Source organism: Astatotilapia calliptera, chromosome 4, assembly GCF_964374335.1.
Source record: "Astatotilapia calliptera chromosome 4, fAstCal68.1, whole genome shotgun sequence".
Lineage (NCBI taxonomy): Eukaryota > Metazoa > Chordata > Actinopteri > Cichliformes > Cichlidae > Astatotilapia > Astatotilapia calliptera.
The window spans coordinates 11,014,824-11,030,213 of record NC_137425.1 but is presented as its reverse complement, the minus strand read 5'-3'; the positions used below and the strand labels follow the sequence as shown (position 1 = coordinate 11,030,213).

The 15,390-nt window shown below is 38.0% G+C and overlaps 3 protein-coding genes across 3 annotated transcripts; 1 reads left to right on the top strand and 2 right to left on the bottom strand.

Moving 5' to 3' along the window:
• Positions 1-744: 744 nt before the first annotated feature.
• nr5a5 (nuclear receptor subfamily 5, group A, member 5) lies at positions 745-4,515 on the bottom strand. Its single transcript, XM_026164662.2, has 7 exons — positions 4,295-4,515; positions 3,416-3,531; positions 2,999-3,140; positions 1,978-2,735; positions 1,678-1,797; positions 1,436-1,583; positions 745-1,345 (listed from the first exon to the last, which is right to left on the bottom strand). The coding sequence occupies exons 1-7, from the start codon at positions 4,392-4,394 to the stop codon at positions 1,098-1,100; spliced, it is 1,632 nt and encodes a 543-aa protein (XP_026020447.2). The 5' UTR covers positions 4,395-4,515; the 3' UTR covers positions 745-1,097.
• Positions 4,516-7,283: 2,768 nt separating this feature from the next.
• On the bottom strand, positions 7,284-9,060 carry soul5 (heme-binding protein soul5). The gene is made up of 7 exons (XM_026164682.2): positions 8,962-9,060; positions 8,796-8,855; positions 8,591-8,672; positions 8,391-8,511; positions 7,899-8,035; positions 7,652-7,815; positions 7,284-7,495 (listed from the first exon to the last, which is right to left on the bottom strand). Coding segments are annotated over exons 1-7 (660 nt in total). The 5' UTR covers positions 8,964-9,060; the 3' UTR covers positions 7,284-7,401.
• A 2,407-nt stretch (positions 9,061-11,467) lies between these two features.
• On the top strand, positions 11,468-15,378 carry LOC113020591 (retinol dehydrogenase 8). Its single transcript, XM_026164680.2, has 7 exons — positions 11,468-11,608; positions 12,512-12,647; positions 12,741-12,902; positions 13,002-13,181; positions 13,274-13,367; positions 13,533-13,716; positions 14,684-15,378. Exons 2-7 carry the CDS (start codon positions 12,551-12,553, stop codon positions 14,891-14,893), a joined length of 927 nt encoding a protein of 308 aa, XP_026020465.1. The 5' UTR covers positions 11,468-11,608; positions 12,512-12,550; the 3' UTR covers positions 14,894-15,378.
• Positions 15,379-15,390: the final 12 nt, after the last annotated feature.

Sequence of the window (15,390 nt, the reverse complement as noted above, 5' to 3'; positions counted from 1 at the left end):
CCCGTCAACAGCTATTGCGGTTCAGCTGTCTCTCTCTCTCTCTCTCTTTTCAAACCACTGCCTGCAAGAAATGTGTTTTTGAATGAGATTCCATTACTGATATAAAATAATGTTAAACAGTGATTAGGAAATAAATGATAAATTTGTGTGTGAGGAGTAGTGCAAATGGAATTGGTGGACTTTTGTATTTATGTGTTTGTTAAAACTAGTATTTGGTAGTTAACAGCCTTTTATTTTTTTTTCTTTTCTTGATTCAGTGCAATTTCACCCCTAGAAATCCCCTTATCATTGAGAAGTGTATTTATTTGCTTTAATTTAGACGGTGCATTTGATGTTTAGTTTCAGGTTATCCTTTTTTTTTCCTTTAGTTTTTCTTTCTTTTTTTTGGTTTAGGTTATAAGTCATGTAGTCATTTCATAGAAGTTGTCATAACATTGGTTTTCTTTCCCTTGTTTTTGGATCTGTGCCAGCACACTATAAATGTTCATTCCATAAACGGACTTAACTGACTTCTTTGGCAACTTAACCAGATGAATAAAATCCATTTTAAATCATCTACATCTTGTTTTTCATCTTCATGTTTCTTTCCCACATTCATTTGTTTTTATTGTAGTACTTGGAGCAGTAATAATTGAAAAAATTGTTAAAGGTAAAATCAGCTGGAAAGAAGTTTCTTTGCGGAATAGTGAGAAAATAGCACCAATATGTCATAATTTTCCTCTTAAGTACACACAGAGACTTGTGTAAAAATGTAAAACTTTATTGATGCATTTTTCTTTCCTCTTTAGACAGTTAAGCTCTTCCTGATTACTAAAAACAACACGTTAGTGCTTGGTTCTCACATTTCTCAAGAATACTGTTAAAGAAACTGATGAGCTATTTGGCTGTGGTAACACTGCAGGCAATAGACTTGGCCAAAGCATTGCATGGGTACGCAAATACTTCTTTGCACTGATGATCTGTGATAGATAGCTTTTCCCTTACTTTCAACAATCATAAAAAGTAATGGAAAGGTGAATGTGGAAGGCAGAAAAGAACGTACCAACTTTACAGCAGCATACTGTGGCCACTCTGGTACCACAAGTGATATCATCTTCTCAGCTGTGCTTGGTGTGCAGCATCTCTGTAAGTAGAGAGTTACAGGGCAAATCTCCTTGAAGATGGCGCTGGTACAAATAGTCCTCAATTTGCAAGCTAATGCTGCGAACTTCAGGCAGCCGAAGAAGCAACTGGCCAAACTTGTCACAATGTCCTGGATGATTTTGCTGAGTGTACTCCATCAGCGCCCTGTTGACTCGCTCTTGAGTTTGCTCTACCTGCCTGCGGTTATGCACTGACTTCACATCTAGAGCAGAAAAAAACCCACACAACACAAACATAATTAACGTTGAACAAAAGCTACATTGGATATGTGTCTTCGAGGAAAATTGCTCACCGGGGTTAAATAGCACCAGGTATTTGAGACAGACAAACTCGTGTCTGTCCAAGTGGAGTGCCTTAAGTTTGGATACTAGGTCTTGGGTCCTTGATACCAGGCTACTCAGTGTCACTCCTGCCTGGGAAATGATGGTTGACACCTCAATCTGCATCAGAATAAGACAAAGAATGTGCTCATTATTACTTTCATTTCTTTGAAACATTTCTAAATGTAAGAATGCAGCATTTTAAAGTAGAAACCTGTTGTCCTGTGACCAGATATATGCAGCCTTCTTTGCCATACGTCACTTGTCTACATAAGTGATCTAGTACCAGCAGCTCACTCCAACAGCTCTGCAACAGCACCATTTGGTCTTCCACCTATTGGAAAGATTTTGTGTGTATTTGCAAATTAAAGATTATACTGGATGGCCTCAATTAAGGACGCATGCATGTTAAGGAACAAATGGGATAGATCTACTCTAACAGCTAATTAATCATTGTATCGCTAGAAAAGTGTTATTAATTTCATGTGTATCCCATGAGTTAATGGTTCCTCACCATCAGCTCCTTAAAGAGGGAACTGTTTCTGGCCCACTCCACTAGGCAAAACAGAGTCTGGTCAGCCATTTTGCACATAATGCTGAATGTATTCAGACGGTCGTGCTTGCCTCGGTTGGCCTGTTCTCTCTGAAGACTGGCCAGAACTTTGGCATTCAGCTGGCTCTCATCCTGTTCCCCTTCCAGCAGTTGGCTTAAGAAGTTAGGTGTAAGCGCTGATGATAGAGGGTTGGTTGGTGTTTGTGTGGGAGCCTGGGATACAGGAGTGGTTAAGCTTTTTGTTGAAGAGGGCGATGATTCTAGTGTACCTCTTGGTGTGAATGAGCTGTTTGGGGTTGAATCCACTGTATAGTTTACAGGAACTGGGCTGTAGCCAAAAGGCACTTCCAACTTCTCCTCAGGGTGTCCAGGGAAAGTGCAGTGGTACAGTCCAGGGTAAGGCAGGGATGGAGGAGTAAGACCTCTGTTTGTGTTCACAGTGCAGTCCAGAGACATGGGTTCACTTGACTGCCCCATGCAAGAAGTATACATGTGGGGTTGATTAACAGCTTCAGAAGTTAATGGATGACTGATGCAGCTGGTTACCACCTGGAGGTCATTTAGAGCGTGGGGACCATGTATTTGTCCAGTTTCTACCTTAATCCTGTAGGGATCAGTGTTTGACTGGTGATACACCTTTTGCTGTTTCATTTGTCTGTCCCGGCGGTAGAGGGGCCCAAATTTGTTCCTGCCTCCTCTCATACGATCTGCTCTGACCGCTGATGAGAGAACATCAAACAAATATTTAATTATAAACAAAAATATGTAAAAGATCATCTTTAAAAAATTACAATCTCACTCCATTTAGAGTTTGCAATCATTTACATAATTTACAATCTGGGTCAGCACTGCTTTATGAGTTCTTAGATAAGTCTCAAGGGAGGCAAAAAAAACAACCTTGCGTATCAGTGAAAGAGAAAGCCTGTTGCAACTGAATGGTCTACAAATTAGCTGTGAATGAAGTGGTGGCAATTTGGTGTACCTTCTTTCTTCATACCCACAGCTAAACACTTCTGGAAGCGGCAGAATGGGCAACGTTTTCTCTGAGAAAGGTTCATGGGGCACCTCTGTTGCTCTGCACAGGTGTAATGTTTGTTGTTTTGCACTGAACGTTTAAAGAAGCCCTGCAAAGAAAATGAGAGAGAGGGAACCTTTATGCACACCACAAAACCATAGATATCTACATGTGCATCATTATTGTCGTAGAACTACGGGACATGTATCTCTTAATATATCTGTAGTACCAGATTATAGCTACCTGGTGTTTAATTCAAAACCATTAATGTGTTATTTATTGTGGACTCATAAGTCACTTTGGTTTTGCAGTTAACAAAGCTAAGATGACTTTTGGTGGCATAACAGAATGCATATTTTGCACTGCCCAAACCTTATCCTTTACCTTGCAGCTCTCACAGGTAAGAAGTCCATAGTGGTATCCTGACACTTTGTCTCCACAGACAGGACAGCTGTCCTCTGAGTCCAGTCTACTCTCTGCCTCTGTCTTTTGCTCCTGAGCTGAGGACCAGTAATATTTAATGACAAGATTTACATTATGACACAAACTTCACCGTTTGAGGGTGTTCTTCTTCTTCTTCTTCTTCTTTTTTAAACAATGTTTTGTTTCAATGATATGCAAAGCTACTGCTTAAACTGAATACACTTTTCATATCAAATATGTGATGTATATAATATGTTGGAAATTAGTATATTTGGTAAGGTTGCAAGGAATCATGTGTGCCGTGCCAAGTATAATATTTCAAGTCATCTAAAACAGGAGGATAATTAGCAATCAGACATGAGTTAGAATTTTGTAAATCCTGAGTGGCTAAAGAGACTAGAATGCTGTGCTGCTGAAGTGTAAAAGTGTCATCTAACAGGGTTTATTGCCCAGCTGCTGAAAGAACAGTGGGCAGGACCATCGCTTTGCTGTAGACAGTACCTTATCACTGGGCTTGATTTGCTTGACTATGATCACAGATATGACCCTTACATAATATCCAGAACTATTCTCTCTATCTCCTCTATGACAGAAGGGAATCTTCTGGGAACCACTTTAAAACCTTTTTGTTTGTTTTGTTATTCTAAATGTGTTTTTTCAAATGAAAGTGACTACTGTTTTTCATAATATACATTCACAGACAATGTTAAAACCTGCTTCAACTTTCAAAGTATGAACTTTTTAACACAGGTAGTTTCACACAACATTTTTAAAATATATCTATTGACACCTACATACCAGTTCACTATTGACCCATAGCCACTTTCATCTAGTACTCACATGTTGATGATCCCTCCAAATTGATCAAATCCTCTTGATAGTTACCAGGGTGGTGAACAAGAGGCTGGTGCTGCTGTAGGTGATAACCTGGTAGGTCCATTTTAATAAGTGGGACATTGACTCAGCCCAGTTTGAACTTCATTGTAGCAGAGATCAGGAGACCGCAGACACTGCAGGTGGCAGGTGAGCAGGCCCAACCAGCGGCTGTGGACTGATCTTGTTTAAGGCCTACATGTGGACTTCGATCTATAGTGAGTGTCATAAAACCTCTCCTGATTGGCACTCCTACCAGCTAGTCTGTCAGCAAGCAAGCCAATCAACCACACATAGGTTGATAAGTCAAATAGCCACCTGCTGGAATCTTCCTGTAGTGAAATCATGTCAGTATCATTAAGGTACTCTGAGCTCACCTGATAAGAATCATTTAGTACACATAATCACTTTATTCAAACTACAGACATTCTGATTTTATTTGTCATTCCCTCCATTATACTTGTAATTCTGAGCTGATAATGTAGGGTTTGGGTGAATGAAGATCTGATGCTAGGGTCAGTGTTATATAAAAGACTCAAAATGAATTTGCAGTGACATGGAAATATAATTACACAGGTTTTACCAGCAGAATGCATTGATAATTCTATGCAAAGATGTATTCTAAATTAAAAGAATAAGGAGGAATTTATGCCTTTATTGCCTTTATGAGCAATATTTATTTAAAAGAGTATCAACAGAATTATTTAACTTTTGGATAGTTTGATGAATTGGTTACCAACCTAATGATCAATCTCTTTCAAAGAGCCATAGTGTTGAAAATGAGAAATTTAGTATAGTAGGATTTCTTTGTATTCTTTTAAAATGTAATTATTGGTCCATTTAACCTCTTTATGTAGTGTTATTTATTTAAAACCCATCTCAGAGTTGTTTCATTTAATTAGTGTGTAATGTCAAAGTAATTAGCTGACAGACATCTAGAATGACATCCCAGAAATGTAGTGGGGTATTTGTATTTGTATAAAGTAGTGTTTCCTTTAAAGTATGCATCAGTGGATAATTAAGTAGCAAACAATGTATCTCCAACAACAGCAACATTATATATTCTTAGTATAACATGAGAAAATCCTTTCAGAGAAGGAGAAACTACAGACAGCAATTGTAATATCCAAAATTTTAAACTATGCTACAGGTAATAAGAGGCTACAAAGCAGTAAAACGCATTAGAATGTTTTCGTGACCTTTATTCCAAAGCCAAGGGCAGGTGGTCATGGCACCCATTAACTAGTAAACAAATTATGACATTCCAAAGAAAAAAAAAGGGGTCTCTTTACTTTTCTAAGTGGCATGTTAAGCTCCAAGGGTGTAGATTTGGCATGGAACATGTCCCCACCAATATCCAGCGATTATTGAATTGTCCCCACCAATAATTTGATCTCTTCGAGTAAAGAAAAACAAATTAAAAAAAGAAAAAAAAGCGATCTGTCAACGTCTCATTCACCCAGCGGTGCAGAAAAAGTTAAATTACGTTCTCTACTGGAGTCCTACGTCATGTGACAAATATGGCCAATGTGATTGGCTGTGCCTTTCAGGGAGCTCTGTTTAGTTTTAGCAGCGGCAATCCTGCGCTGCGAGGACCTGCAAGGAGGAGAGGAGGATGGCAGCAAAAAGAACCTGGATATAAGAAAGTATTTTTCAAAGAAACCTGTAAGTCACTTAAAGTCGAGTTCACTCATAAAACCTGTCCATCATAATAAAGTGACAGGTTATGCAAGGCAATACATGCCAACTCTCCCGTTTTTTCTCGGACAATCCCGAATTTCAGTGCCCCTCTTATTACTCTTTCTGGGTTGCAAAATAAACTTTTACAATTTTTTCAGGCGAGAATGTAGCTGTGCAAACTTCAAATATCTGAACCGGGGAGAAGAGCAAACTCCCGGCACATCGTTTTAGGCTTTGGCCCACGTCAGTCTAAAATTGTATGTAACCATGAATAACGTGTTACCATGTCCACTAGGAGAGACTGGACAGTATAGATGTAAAACAAATATGCCAGCAGTTTATCTCAGTTAATGAGAGGAGAAGGCCTGTGTTTGGCTCCTTCACATAGTGGACACTGAGTTGTTGTGTGGGACACCAGTAGTCCATGTCTGTTGCTGTAACAGTAGTTCATGTTTAGAGTAAAACATCCCAGCTCACTGACTTGATAGGGGCAATAGTGTGCCTAAAATGTTGCATAATTTTGCTAAGAGATCTGTTACTTTGTGGTAATCTTAGATGAGTAGTTTTATGGGCAAAAACCACCAGGTCATTCAGTGTTCCCTTAGTGCTAATGTATCAGAGATGTTGGTGTAGTATAACTGAAGAAATGTTGTTAAGTCCTTAAAGTCATATTCTTTCATTGTCATGACTGTATTTTAAGCTATTTTTATTTTTGTATGATATCTGATTTATATGGAATATGGTTGAAGTAAACTAAAGTATAAAATACTTAGTCAGTCATTTGTTTAATAGTAATTTAACATTATATAATTCACATATAAAACTATGAATTGTAATTTTAAATGGTTTAAAAGCATGTAGAATAGCATATGTAAGCAAGTATATCCCCCCCCCCCCCCCCCTTTTTTAAATTTTTTTTTATCAAGAAGCAAAGACGAAAAGGAAAAAAAGGGCTCGGTGGTTGAATCATCCGTCCCCACCAATACCAAAACCAAATCTACCTTGTTAAGCTCACAGCCTTTGTTCAGTGTCCCCCTTCCTTCATTTAAATGCAAAGTACTGCAAAAGTAGCTAAAATATGCAAAGACTGAAGCCCTGGGAAGCGTTTGGAATTCTGGATGCAGTTGTGCAGCCTAATAATGTCATCTAGTGGCATTGAGTAGTACTGCTAAACACGACTGCGATTGGATACTTGTGGGTTATTTTTTTCATTCAGTATTGTCACTGCAGCTGTTGTAAGATCAACAGAGGTGGATTGATTAGAAAGAATCAAGAGTCAATGCTTAAAGTTTTATTAAAAGAAGGAAATCACATACAAGCTGCTGTTAATCCACAGGTATACGGTGCATTCAGCTTATATTTTTGCATGGGTCTTACAATTCACAGTGAGTCAATTAATCTGTTTCCTCACTGCTTTTTTCTTCACACACCGGCTCATCCTCAGCAACAAACCAGACCTCGTTGTGGCGGTTAAACATCCTCATTGGACTGCAAGAAACATGAAAGACCACACAGAAACACGGAACACAGGGACGCACACAGACACAGATTCACATTAGAATAATCAAGAAAATAGTTTAAACTGAAGCTGTTTTTGATGATTTCGTTCACATGTTTTTCTTCTAATGATGGAGATTACTTTACCTGTTGTATCCAACAGCACAGTGGGATCCTTTTTTGTATTTTGCTTTAACTGAATCAAGAGTTTTACTCAGGTCATTAGCATTACTGCTGTCAGAAAAGGTTGTCATCCATCCTCCGTAGCTATATGCATACACTTTCATATCTGGAGTGTCAGTGATGTACACCTGCAAATCATGATGAAACTATCTGTCATCAAATAATTTCCTATTAAATATTTGCCACTATTTTTTTAGTTTAAAAAACATACGTCTGAATTAGTAGGTTTGGGAGGATTTTCCTGATGTTCCGTCGGCAGCAGGAAACTCATTGTGTAGGTGCCCATTTGCCAAAATCTCTTGTCTGGTATTTTCACAACAACAGGAGTGGTCATTTGAATTTTCTTTCCTGAATGCAAACACAAATAGGTTTTTTGGGAACTGAAACAAACATCACAACGAAGAAGCACACAAAATGAAGAAAAGAATATAAAAACACGCAGATTTTCTTACTAACATATCCAATAAAACCACGAGACTACCACTGCTCCCTGAATATAACCAAATACAGTAATTATGTTTGGTCAAAGGCCATTTTAAATTTAGACGTGTCACGTGTTCAAAACTGGCTTAAAACCCTCACTATATATAGATTGTATTTTATGAAAAGAAACCCCATTTACAAATAGCTGTTATCTGTGTTCATATACACGGGGTTAATAGAGTATTGAATGTGAAACACAATTAGATAAACACATACGCACCCATCTGGTTCTCACCACTGATGTATTTGAACAGTCGATTAAATGCTACTGGCATTGCCATTTCCATGAAGAAGGATTTCTCATTAGTTGAGACCCATTTCACAGAGTCATAGTGACGCACCTGAAATACATGAACAAACATATTTTAACTGGTGTTTTTATAACTTTGCTACACCTAAAATATGAAAAAAATATTTTACCTCATAATCCTTGGTCTTACAAATCAAATCGAACAGCAGGCACTCTGGTGTCTCAGTGCAGAAGCTTAACTCAGAGGAGTTGCTGTGAAGTTACAGAGGAAAATGCTTTTTAAAGAAGTTTTACAAGTCCATAGCAACAACTACCTGCGATAGGTATTGACTAAAACTGTGCTCACTGTCTTCAGTTCAAATTCAGGTCTCTTACCCAACTCTAGCTTCAGCTGTTAGAACCAGAAGAAAACAAACAAGTCCTGAAACAAAAATCCTGAAAGGCACATTTAAAGTTACTTTGCTTGTCTATTTGATTTACTTCTTACATTATATAGGGTTATTTGCTTTAAAGACCTTGTGGAAATTAAAATTGTACTTACATCTTGGCTGACTGTTGTCTGCTTTCAAAAATGGAATGTCTGAAGTCTTGTCCAGTGCTCTGCTTATAAAGAGCTGGTTATGAAAACTGACCACTCCCTAAAGCTAGAACACAAAACATCCAAAGGAGTAACAGAGGGAATACAAAACAGTAACAAGAGAATCTGGCAGGAATTATGTGCTGCTTAAATGTTATGAAACCTCTTTCATAACATCCAATAACATCTATCAAATTCAGATGATTAGGAGATGAAATATTATCTCTACTATTCTGTACCAGAGAGTTACACAGTACAGCATTTAACATAAGCCCTCAGAGTGGAGCTAATATTTTTCACTAATTTTATGCAACATCAGGTGAGGGTAAATTAGACTAGTGTTAACAGTTTTGTAACACAGAACATCAGGAACATAAAATATAACAAAATAAGGATAATTAAATAAGTTTCAGATCCAGTGGCTAAACTTTGATATAAGTAAAATTACCTTTGCAATAATGATTAGTATTAAGTGGAATTAATATTAGGTTCAAACTTGAACAAATCGGATCCCAAGAGTGCCACAACAGTCTGTACAAATTGTGACTGAACATCATGTGAAGCATTAGCTCAAATATTCAAAATGAATAGTTCTCATGCAGTATTATTTTCTTTCACATTGTGAAAAAATGTCTTAGGTTACCCCCTGGCACTGGTATACACATTTAAACAGAGACAAGGAAGTACCTGAGACATAATGATGAACCATATTAGTGTTCACGTCTCAAGAGAATTCACATTGTACCTTTTGTTGGTACAGATCGTGTGATATGTGTTTTGTACCCTCAGAACACCAAATTCTTCTTGCTTGTTCCCATTCGGTGTCATGCAACCTGAATACAACAGAAACTTGGATTTAAATGTTTGTCCTTTTGTTAAGAAAAAGAATACAAAAAAGAGAAAATCCTTAAACTTGAGTATTGAGTTAGTTGTTGGTCTTATTGTTGTAAGTCTGCAGTTCTTGCTGGTTGACTGTTATGTAGCTACTGGGATACTTAATCCAACCCTTGTTCTTTCTAACTGTAAAGCAAATAAACATCTGTCATGCAAGAAGTAGTAATCCTAAACTGAACCCTTTTTCATCTTAATAGTGCCGTGAGCCCACAGTGCGCAGTGTGGTATTTCCTTCCTTTTACTAGTCTGAAAGGACCCATCTGGTTCTGCAGATGTGTAGAGTATATTTAAAGCATTTGAGCATGAAGGTTTTTTTTGGTTTTTTTTACATGTGCGTTCAAGCTGACTGGTTTGCCCAAGAGGAAATAGTCATTGCTATCATTCAAAGCAGTGTGAACCCTATAAATATTATAAAAAAAATAATATGATTTTATTCTTTTCAGGACCAATTCATGTAACTTGAAACAAATGTCTCCACTTCTAAACATGCACTTCCACGTTATTGTCTGTCATAGTTACCTCTTATAAATGCTAATGTAAACTTTAGGGTGAACCTCGCGCCAAATAACCTTTTCTTTTCACAGAAAAATACAAACAGTCACTAAACTAAACTCTAGGAATCCTTATTTATGATTTTCTTGTTTGTCATTCATGACAAGTAAGTTTATAATTTATAGACATAATGCCTTATAAATGTATGCTAAACTGACAGGAGTTGGAAAACCTCTCTTTGTAAAAATGTCCTTTAAATACTTATTAAGAGCACATTTCCTATTGTTATGCAACAGCTGAACGGTACAATGTTTTCCCCTGCCAGGGCAGAATATCAGAATATAGCACAAATGATTAACCTTACAGCGACATTACTTCACGTGACTGTATGTATATATGTATATACTCAGAAAGATATACAATTTTCTCTTTGCCTTGCCTGTGACACTGTGTTTTTGTCTGTGGGTAAAAACTTCCCTTCTACGCAAATACTCATATCCATCCATTGGATATTCTCAGCATTTGCACCTCAAATATAAACAGACATTAGACGAGATTCAGAAAAACTGCTTCATTGAAAAGAGTGATTTGAAACTAAGGAAAAAACACCAAGTATGTTGTGCAACTTCATAGATCCTGTAACACTAACACATTATTACTTCACCTTTTTGAGTCAGTTGCTGAACTATTTTCAGTAATGCGTACTGTAACCATTTCATTATAGCGGTAACCTCTGAAGCCTGTCGATGTAACCTCCAGCTCTGAGTTCAGGAAAACAAGTGTGACCTATAGTGGTTACAATGACGAACTGCAACAGCATTTTAAATAAGGGTATGAATGTGGTATTTTCCATGGACTACAACAGGAGACCTAGATCTCGTTTTACAGTAAACTTTGTTAACCATCGTTTTTTTTAGAACATTTCGATTTACATTTATATAATTAATTAACATTTTTAAGGGCATAAGGCTGCTACAGGAGCAGCAACAACCACGGCGTGGCTGCTGTTTTCAACGGAGCTGCTGTTGGCGAAAAAAAACTACAACACCCATGTACTGCGTCGGCCTGACTGACCTTAGATAATCACTGGGCTTATGTAGCCGTGTCCCAGTCTTGCCTCTGCTCTCCGAATGCTGCGCTACGAAGTTGAGTGAGCTACTAGTTTATTACTGTCTCTTTATTTCTCATATCCACTGTTGTGAAGAAAGCGCTGTTCGCTCCACAGGTTGGTATATTACAATATCAACTACAAAGAAAACTACATGCCTCTAGGGTTCGACTTGAATGTGGTTAACTCGTCCTGTAGGGATTTACAGCGTCTGCTGCAGGCTATTCATTCTGCAGTGATAGTTTATGTTGACTCACTACAAATTGTATACCAAGTACTTTGCTTTAGCACAGTGTACTTTATTAATTAGCATTGAACTGTTATAGTGTAATTATACTTAAATGTGTTACGGAAAAAATATTGTAATTTTTTATTTTAATAAATTTCTCTTGGGATGCCGTGAGACTTAATATATAACTACAAAGCAATACTATCTTTAAAAAAACAAACAAACCCTAATGTTAAGAATTATTACACTTGGTCTCTAAACGTGTTATTCTATTCTCTTCATAATACCGCTTCTTTAAAATAACTCTTTATAATATGTCCTTATGTGAATATCTGTTGGTTCCATTCTGAATAAAAAGGTGTTGGGCTTTGGTAAGGCAGACAAACATTCCAGCACACATTAAGCAGATTAGCGCCAATGTAATCTTTTAACAAATAACAAAGGCACTCTAGTCTTAATATCACTTCACATGGACACACAAGAAGTGACCTTTTGTTAAAAATTTTTTTAAGTTAATTAGTAAATTGTCAACCAGTGCATTATGTGAGTGATCAGTTTTTGCTGTTTTATATATATATATATACATACATACATATTAAAAAGAAGTATTTAACAGTAACATTTCTTCTTTTTATCCAATTCATGGTAAAAAACAAAACAAAACTCCAACTAAGCTAGATGTATATGCCAATAGAGTGATTACTACAAAGACTTTACATTGGCTGAAGAATATTCCTTTAATAATATCTTTAATAATATTTCTCTTTTCTCAACGTTGTTTGACTGACCAGTCAAGACCACCTGAACCTTTAGGTCAAAGATCAACGAGCATGGCAACCCGGAGGGTGCTGGTGACTGGGTGTTCTTCTGGCATTGGCTTGGCTGTGGCTGCACGGCTGGCCAAAGATGAACTGAGGCGGTTTAAAGGTCAGCTGATCAGTCCTTGCTTATAGTACAGGTAGGTGGTAGAAGTAACCATCATTACTGACAGTCAGTGTGTTCCCTCTTTATCTGAGGCAGTGGTTGCCACCATGAGAGATCTTGGGAAACGGGGACCCTTGGAGAAAGCAGCAGGCGATTCCTTAAACAAAACCCTCGAAATCAAAGAGTTGGATGCCTGCTGTGAAACTTCCATCAAAGAATGTATTAACAGCTTGCCGAACAGACGGGTGGATGTTCTTGGTCTGTTTTTCCTCCATCTTGTAGATAAGCTTTAATTGAATTCAACATTTCTTTTTACAAGTATACAGTTTGAAAGCATAGTGTATTCTGTTGTTACAGTAAACAATGCTGGTGTTGGCATGATTGGGCCGCTGGAGTGCCAGAGTATCGATGCAATGAAGGAGCTGTTTGACACAAATTTCTTTGGCCTGGTGCGTCTGGTGAAAGAGGTGTTGCCTGACATGAAGCAGCGACAGAGTGGCCACATTGTGGTGATGAGCAGTGTCATGGGACTACAGGGTGTGTTTGTTTGTGCTGATAAAAAACTTCAGAACATGCATACAATGTAGAAAAAACTAAAAGCTAACATCTTTCATAATATTTCCAACCAGGACTTCTGTTCAACGATGTCTACTCTGCATCCAAATTTGCTGTGGAAGGATTTTGTGAAAGTCTGGCAGTGCAAGCAATGAAGTTTAACATCAAGTGATTACATGTCCTGAAACATACTACAGCATTAAAAAAATGCAGCCAGCCCACAACTAAAACTTGAGTTATCAGTAAGCCCACATTGGCAAAATATTAAAAACTTAATGAGTGTAAAGGGACAGTGGTCTTAATGTTATGTTTTTTTTATATCCTTGTTCAAAGGACAACTCTAGTAGAACCTGGCCCTGTGGTGACGGAGTTTGAAAGGAAAATGTACGAAAGTGCTGAGAAGATGGATCTATCAGGGACGGATGAAGAGACTGCCAGGATATTCAGGGAACTTTACCTTCCATACTCTAAAGAAATCTTTACTTCTTTAAGTCAGACACCAGAGGAAGTGGCTGAGGCAAGTGGTTAAAATTGTGTTTTTAAAGGTACGGTAAAATAACATGTTTTTTAGTGAAAATTTATGAATGGGCCTGAAGCTCGGTCCTCTCTGGCACAGAGAGGCTGCCGGGAGAGCCCGCGGGCACGCCACTACAACCCCCTCTGGCCTCTGCTCCGTAGCTGCAGGGTGACCTCTCGTTTGGGGCTCTACTCAGCTCTTCCCAGGAGGGTGGCACGGTTCCCCCCTTTTGGTGGTCCTCCTCGGGTCCTCGTACTCTGGGGCCTCTGGATATCTGGGGCCTGGATCTCCTCCATACCTGCTTCATGCCCTGGGGGACGGGGCTGTGCCTCCCCACACTCCCCAGCAGATCGTTACATGGAGAAACCTTTGGAATACAAGCATGCTGATCCACACAGGTGTGCACACAGGTGTACACACGGGTGTTCACAGACGCGGACTACACCTTTCTTGGCTGCTGCCTCAAAGCACATTGTGCGCTGTCTATCTTGCGTGCTGCACAATATCGTTTAATGTTTAGTATCTACTGTTATCTACTGCTAGCTAGTTTATGGTGATGGTGCTGTATTTATTATGTTGCTCTTTTTTTTGTTTGCTTTCTCTTCTGTTTTTTTTTCTCCATACAGGTGATCCAGGTGTTTTGTTTGTTTTTCTTTCTTTCTACCCCCCTTTCTCACCGTCTCTTCTCCCCTCTGGTTTTCTTTCTCTCCCTCTCTTTCTTTCATTCTTTCTCCCTGTCCTATCCCCCAGTTATGTCTGTCCCGTTTGTAAAATAAATACATAATTATAATAAAGGTCAATCAAATGGACCAATATGGCAAGGCCATGATGATCCACTTGGTAAAATAAATCCGCTTGGCATCTTTCTTGGCCTTAAGACAACAATTCTGATGGCTAAAGATCCAAACGGGAAACAAAAAAAAAGAAAACTTATGAATGTTTTAATTTTTTTGCTTTTATTTTTCAGCAAACAGTTAACGTGATCACAGCCAAGGACCCTCCTCTGCGTCACCAGACCAACAAAGTGTACATGCCCATGACTGCCCTCAAGCATGCAGATCCAACTGGCCAACTGCCTCTGCACACATTCTACAAGATGATCTTTAAACATGACCGCGTGTTTAGTGCTACGCTGGGGGTTCTGCGCCTTCTGCAGAGGAGGGCAGGAAAGAAATGATTCTGTGAATATGAGGATTCTATTGTTGCACAGATTAGAAGTATTATTCACGTGAAGATAATTCTCGAGAGCGATAGCTATGACTTTATTATATTATATTTTATTATATTATACTATATTATTTTATTTGTAACACCCAACTGTAAGGTGATATATAGTTTCTTTCTGAGCAAAAGTGTTTATCATTTTATCAGTACAGTAGTAACTGAAAAAGTTGTGTTTATTACTAATTTGTGTAATATTTATGTACTTAACTGTCTACTAAGATTTCTGTCATACTCTTAATTTTAGATAAAACAAGAACTACTACACTGTAATGATGCTAACAAAATCTAAACGCAAAACTATTAAAACGATGTACTTGATTATATAAATTACATGCCTTTGATTTAACCTTTTTGCAGATATAATACAAGAGTTGAGTCGATCTTAAAATAAATGTTGTGAATGCAAATAATAAAAGAGCAATGATTTAACATTTGAAATTAATGTTTGGG

What these genes read in the sequence shown, in the direction of transcription:
- nr5a5 (XM_026164662.2), bottom strand. Translation starts at nt 4,394, where the DNA reads ATGGACCTACCAGGTTATCACCTACAGCAGCACCAGCCTCTTGTTCAC. An exon ending in TGTGGGTATGAAGAAAGAAG is followed by an intron (nt 2,736 to 2,998) that starts GTACACCAAATT and finishes TTCTCTCATCAG; the next exon opens with CGGTCAGAGCAGATCGTATG. An exon ending in CCCTCTTTAAGGAGCTGATG is followed by an intron (nt 1,798 to 1,977) that starts GTGAGGAACCAT and finishes TCTTTCCAATAG; the next exon opens with GTGGAAGACCAAATGGTGCT.
- LOC113020591 (XM_026164680.2), top strand. Translation starts at nt 12,551, where the DNA reads ATGGCAACCCGGAGGGTGCTGGTGACTGGGTGTTCTTCTGGCATTGGC. An exon ending in TGAACTGAGGCGGTTTAAAG is followed by an intron (nt 12,648 to 12,740) that starts GTCAGCTGATCA and finishes TATCTGAGGCAG; the next exon opens with TGGTTGCCACCATGAGAGAT. An exon ending in CACCAGAGGAAGTGGCTGAG is followed by an intron (nt 13,717 to 14,683) that starts GCAAGTGGTTAA and finishes TTTATTTTTCAG; the next exon opens with CAAACAGTTAACGTGATCAC.
- soul5 (XM_026164682.2), bottom strand. An exon ending in ACAGCTGAAGCTAGAGTTGG is followed by an intron (nt 8,673 to 8,795) that starts GTAAGAGACCTG and finishes GTAACTTCACAG; the next exon opens with CAACTCCTCTGAGTTAAGCT. An exon ending in CCAAACCTACTAATTCAGAC is followed by an intron (nt 7,816 to 7,898) that starts GTATGTTTTTTA and finishes CATGATTTGCAG; the next exon opens with GTGTACATCACTGACACTCC.